The sequence below is a fragment of the Primulina tabacum genome, chromosome 11, assembly GCF_025594145.1.
Source record: "Primulina tabacum isolate GXHZ01 chromosome 11, ASM2559414v2, whole genome shotgun sequence".
Lineage (NCBI taxonomy): Eukaryota > Viridiplantae > Streptophyta > Magnoliopsida > Lamiales > Gesneriaceae > Primulina > Primulina tabacum.
In genome coordinates, this window is record NC_134560.1 from 32,885,622 (window position 1) to 32,891,773 (window position 6,152).

The window sequence follows — 6,152 nt, forward strand, 5'->3', positions numbered from 1 at the left end:
AGTGTTATTTATTTATTTTTTGAGAAGAGAAAGAAGATTATTATAATTTGATCTGATATTTGAGATCTTAATGTCAGATGTGTTATAAATAATCGACAATAAAAATATATATATATTTTATTTTGATATTCCATAGAAATGCTTAATATTGTTTGGTTTGCTATATTATTTATCATATCTAATCTCATATTTGATGTTTTTTTTATTTTAATAATTCAAATATTAATTTATTATCTCTGTAATTTATTAAATTTCACTGTAGTCCATCGACAATCATGAACAATATAAATGAAGTTTGTTCGTATATTAATCTGTAACCTCCCAAAAACGCCTTTCCAAATTCCAAGGATCGCATAATTCCAGTGTCATTACAGTGGAATTGATCAATTCTTGAAGCAGAGCGGCACAAGTACAATCTTTGGGAAGTATTGTTTCTTGTGTCGCGCCAAATTCTTCTGGGTTTCTGCTGAAATTGTATTACTAGGTTGTCGAGCTGAACCTGTTTGCTGAAATGAGTGCATCGGGGAGCAGATCAACGAATGCAAATAATCCGCAGTATTCACAAGCACAAGCACAAGCACAATCTTCAGGTAGGGGTAGCCATCGCCGCCATGCTAAAAATGCTCATAATGATTCTGGCAGGAATAGGGGAGGCGATTCCATGAGTAAGGCTGTAGCGCAGTACACGGTGGATGCGAGACTTCATGCTGTTTTTGAGCAATCTGGTGAGTCCGGAAAATCTTTTGACTATTCGCAGAGTGTTAAGGCTTCGACTCAGTCTGTTCCCGAGCAGCAGATCACTGCTTATTTGTCGAGAATACAGCGCGGTAGCCATATTCAACCATTTGGTTGTATGATAGGCGTGGATGAATTTAGTTTTCGAGTGATAGCGTATTCGGAAAATGCTGTGGAAATGATGGGCTTGATGCCTCAGTCGGTCCCTAGCCTTGAAAAACCAGAAATTCTTACATTTGGGACTGATGTCAGAGCTCTGTTTACCCCCTCGAGCTCTGTTTTGCTGGAGAGGGCATTTGGGGCAAGAGAGATCACTCTGTTGAATCCTATTTGGATTCATTCTAAGAATTCCGGGAAACCGTTTTATGCAATTTTACATAGAATAGACGTTGGAATAGTTATTGATTTAGAACCTGCGAGGAATGAGGATCCAGCCTTGTCGATTGCTGGGGCCGTCCAGTCACAGAAGCTCGCTGTGAGGGCAATTTCTCATTTGCAGTCGCTTCCAGGTGGGGATATAAAGCTTTTGTGTGACACGGTCGTTGAGAGCGTGAGGGACCTCACAGGGTATGATCGTGTGATGGTTTATAAGTTTCACGAAGATGAACATGGCGAGGTTGTTGCAGAGAGCAAGGGGCCGGGTTTAGAGCCTTATATTGGTTTGCATTATCCTTCCACGGACATTCCCCAGGCTTCAAGATTTTTGTTTAAACAGAATAGGGTTCGGATGATTGTGGATTGCCGTGCCACGCCAGTTAGAGTTGTCCAGGACGAAGCATTAGTTCAGTCCTTGTGTTTAGTAGGCTCAACTCTCAGGTCTCCTCATGGTTGCCATGCCCAATACATGGCTAACATGGGTTCGATTGCATCATTGACATTGGCTGTTATAATTAATGGAAACGATGAAGATGGTGTTGAAGGAAGAAACTCTATGAGGCTGTGGGGCTTGGTTGTTGGCCATCACACTTCTGCTCGATGCATTCCCTTCCCACTTCGTTATGCTTGTGAATTCCTAATGCAGGCATTTGGGCTTCAGCTGAATATGGAATTACAGCTGGCATCACAGTTCTCGGAGAAACGAGTTTTAAGGACCCAGACTCTGTTGTGTGATATGTTACTTAGAGATTCACCCACTGGAATTGTCATGCAGAGCCCTAGTATTATGGACCTGGTCAAGTGTGACGGTGCTGCACTGTACTACCAGGGTAAATATTACCCTCTGGGTGTCACTCCTACCGAAGCGCAGATAAAGGATATTATCGCATGGCTCTTGGCATTTCACGGGGATTCGACTGGTTTGAGCGCTGATAGTCTAGCTGATGCTGGATATTCTGGGGCTGTTGCTCTAGGGGATGCTGTCTGTGGAATGGCTGTTGCATATGTTACTTCAAGGGATTATATGTTCTGGTTCCGTTCCCATACCGCAAAAGAGATCAAATGGGGTGGGGCAAAGCATCATCCTCAAGACAAAGATGATGGACAGAGGATGCATCCTCGCTCTTCGTTTAAAGCATTTCTAGAAGTTGTCAAGAGCCGAAGTTTGCCATGGGAGAATGCAGAAATGGATGCAATTCACTCTTTGCAGCTAATTTTAAGAGATTCATTTCAACATGCTGTTGGAAGCAGTTCTAAGGAAGTTGTGCATGCCGAGGTTAAGGACATGGAATTTAAAGGCATGGATGAACTCAGTTGTGTTGCCATGGAAATGGTTAGGTTGATAGAGACTGCTACTGCTCCTATATTTGCTGTAGATATTGATGGCCGCATAAACGGGTGGAATGCAAAAGTCTCGGAGTTAACTGGACTACCTGTTGAAGAAGCAATGGGAAAGTCCTTGGTTCATGATCTTGTGCTAAAAGAGTCAGAAGAAATTGCGGATAAACTTCTCCTTAATGCTCTAAGAGGTGGCTCCTCTGAATTATATCTATGTATTTTTTTCCCGTTCGTTGCGGATTATTTTTCTCTTTAGTTGATGACTCTAAAGCATAGTGTTTAGTTCCATTTTATTAAACGGCATCCTTGGATTATCTCGATTTGTTCCAGTAGCTTATATGAGAAATAATTATTGCAGGTGAGGAAGATAAAAACGTAGAATTAAGGCTAAGGATATTTGGTGCTGAACATAAAAATGAAGCTGTATTTTTGGTGGTTAATGTTTGCTCTAGCAAGGACTATACAAACAATGTAGTGGGCGTATGTTTTGTTGGTCAGGACATTACTGAGCTGAAAGTGGTGATGGACAAATTCATCCACATTCAAGGTGATTATAAGGCAATTGTACACAGTCCCAACCCCCTGATTCCACCTATATTTGCTTCGGATGAGAACACTCGTTGCTCTGAGTGGAACACTGCTATGGAAAAGCTCACTGGGTGGAATAGGCAGGATGTTGTAGAGAAGATGCTAGTTGGGGAAGTATTTGGCAATTGCTGTCGGCTTAAGGGTCCCGATACTTTGACGAAGTTTATGATTGTCTTGCACAATGCAATTGGCAACCAGGATACTGACAAATTCCCATTTTCCTTTTTTAACAAAAATGGGAAATATGTGCAAACTCTCTTGACCGCTGAACAAGAGGGTGAGTATTGATGGCCAGATAATTGGAGCCTTTTGCTTCTTGCAAATTGCAAGTCCTGAACTGCAGCAAGCTTTGAGTGTCCAGAGGCAACAGGAAATGAAGTGTGATTCAAAGATGAGAGAGTTGGCTTATATTTGCCATGAAATAAGAAATCCACTGAGTGGAATACGATTCAGTAACTCTCTCTTGGAAGCAACAAACTTGACAGAAGACCAAAAACAGCTTCTTGATACTAGTGCTGCTTGTGAGAAGCAAATGCTAAAGATTATGAAGGATGTCAATCTGGAAAACATTGAAAATGGGTACATTTTCTTTCTGACTTTAGATTAATCTATTCGTAATAGAAGATCTAGATGCATAATTAGTATAATTTTCCCTGCCTATGGGCTATGTGGAAACTGTTCAATGATCTCTAATTAGTACTAGCTGTTATTAAAATTTTGAAGACAAAGTTGGAGGCATATTTTGCTGATTCATGAAGCTTGCTAAACTAGTGCCTTACCTTTGCAATTCTGTTATTTTGTTGATTTGTTAATTATGAGGCTTCATATACAAGTACTCTTTCCGCCATTTTACATCACCGATCTGTGAATAGTAAGATGAACAAACCAACACTCATGTTTCCTGGTAGTTCTCTGGAGCTCGAGAAGGCAGAATTTGTAATTGGGAGTGTGATAGATGCTGTGGTCAGCCAAGTAATGTTATTTCTGAGAGAGAGAGGTCTGCAATTGATCCGTGACATACCAGAGGAAGTCAAGACACTGGCCGTTCATGGTGACCAATTTAGAATTCAACAGGTCCTGGCTGATATTTTACTGAACATGGCACGCTACGCACCCTCTCCCGAAGGTTGGGTGGAGATCCAACTTTCTCCAAGTCTGAAATGGATTTCTGAAGGAATAACCATTGTGCACATTGAATTCAGGTATGAACATTCTCACAGTGCTAGTTGCTCATGCCATCTAGCTAATGAATGCTCCTGTTGTGTTTCATCTGGTTTTATTGATAGGATAAATGAGCTTAGTTGACATGCTTCATGAGTTCTATAGGATAGGCTGCGTGTCTTAAGTTTCTCTTTTTTCTCGTTTTCTCCTAGCTCATAATCCGTACTAATCTGCTTATGAAGCCAGATCAGTAAAATATGGATTTGTAGTGATTCTTGATCTTCCAATTAAGCAGAAGCAATACTAGTATTACTATAATGCCAATTTGATGTAATTTCACATGACTATCCAAGCAATAATGGAATTGCTAATGAATTTGAGGGGTTCTCCTACCCCTAATGCTAGTCTGCTCTGGGAAGGGGCTATAATGTGGCTCATTTTCAAATCACGGACTGGATTAAAATTCTTACCCCAAATATTAGTATGTGAATGAAAGTTGTCCATAATTGGTCAACGTCCACGTCAGCTCCACAAGCAAAGAAGATCTCTAACCTATGAGGCTAGTCTTTTGTTTGTGCATAATCTTGAGCTTATAATCCAACATTTTTTAAGAGCATCAATTTTGAATTTTCTTGGCCTATGAGATAAATCTTTTCTGTGAAGGATCGTATGCCCAGGTGAAGGACTTCCACCCGAACTTGTCCAAGACATGTTCAGCAGCCGATGGGTGACCCAAGAAGGCCTAGGACTGAGCATCTGCCGGAGATTATTGAAACTTATGAATGGAGAAGTTCAATACATCAGAGAATCAGAAAGATGCTATTTCCTTATTGTTCTTGATCTGCCTATGCCAAAGAGAGGCTTGAAGATCGTTGGCTGATTCTACCCTCCAATTTTCAATCCTCGATCTTTTACATATCTGTAACATAGTAACATTGCTGAAGTGCCGTCTCGACACACAATCCTTTGAATCTTGAGAGGGAATCTGTTCTCGAGCTTTCGGCCTCACAAGTTGGACTACTGATGACTAGTGGCAGCCGGCAACACTCATTCATGATGGTTATATGTTTGTTCTGCCATTTTTGCTTTGATTTTCTGCAGAAAACTCGACTTTGAGGTTCAAACCACCGGGCCAATAAGCTACGATGATGAGTGGAGGCAAGCAACAAAATATTCCTCGGCTCGTACTTTTGAAATATGTATAGTCATTTCAATATTATCTCATTTAATGATATAAAAAATAATAATTAAAGTAACAACGATTGTATAATATATCATAGGAAATATTCTAAAAATATTTTTTTTTACTTCCAACTACACTTATTTTATACCCCATCTAAGATTTAGAGAAAACATGTATAAATGATTGCAAATATCTGAATAGTTGGATTTGATATAACGTACGATGCATACATCATATTAACAAATATATTTTTTTTATTAAATACATATATCTAATAACTTAGTTGTTCCTGTAGGCTGTAATTAAGGTTTTTATGGGTTACATACCAAAGATCCGACCACGGTTCCTAACGAATTTGGGATGTCTCCCCAAAACCTGAAAACTTTCAGTTTTGTTCCGATTTCTAAACATAAGAACCTAAGACAAGAACCAGAACCAAAATCATATGTTTGATCTTTTGAACATCTACTGTGGATATTTACATCACATCCAAAAATAAGAGACTTCACCTAGTGGTGTTCGGATAGATGTCCACAGGAGATGTCTAGAAGATGATCAATTCTCATGTAATACTATAACAAAAATCAAAGTTAGTCTTAAATTTTAAAATCTTATAGTACATATAGACACATTAGATTATATAATTTAATTATTTGGTCTATTTATTTTAAACTGAATCCCTTATTTTATGTTGTTTTCAATAAAACTATAATAATAAATATTTTATACTGTAATTATTGAACAATTATATTAATTACCCCATTTCTGCAAT

The 6,152-nt window shown here is 39.1% G+C and overlaps 1 protein-coding gene across 1 annotated transcript; it reads left to right on the top strand.

The window, feature by feature from the left end:
* The first annotated feature begins 283 nt into the window (after window positions 1-283).
* On the top strand, window positions 284-5,530 carry LOC142517675 (phytochrome B-like). Its single transcript, XM_075620046.1, is given in 5 exon segments — window positions 284-2,639; window positions 2,807-3,300; window positions 3,302-3,615; window positions 3,945-4,238; window positions 4,861-5,530. Coding segments are annotated over 5 exon segments (3,447 nt in total). The 5' UTR covers window positions 284-511; the 3' UTR covers window positions 5,078-5,530.
* The last annotated feature ends 622 nt before the right edge of the window (window positions 5,531-6,152 follow it).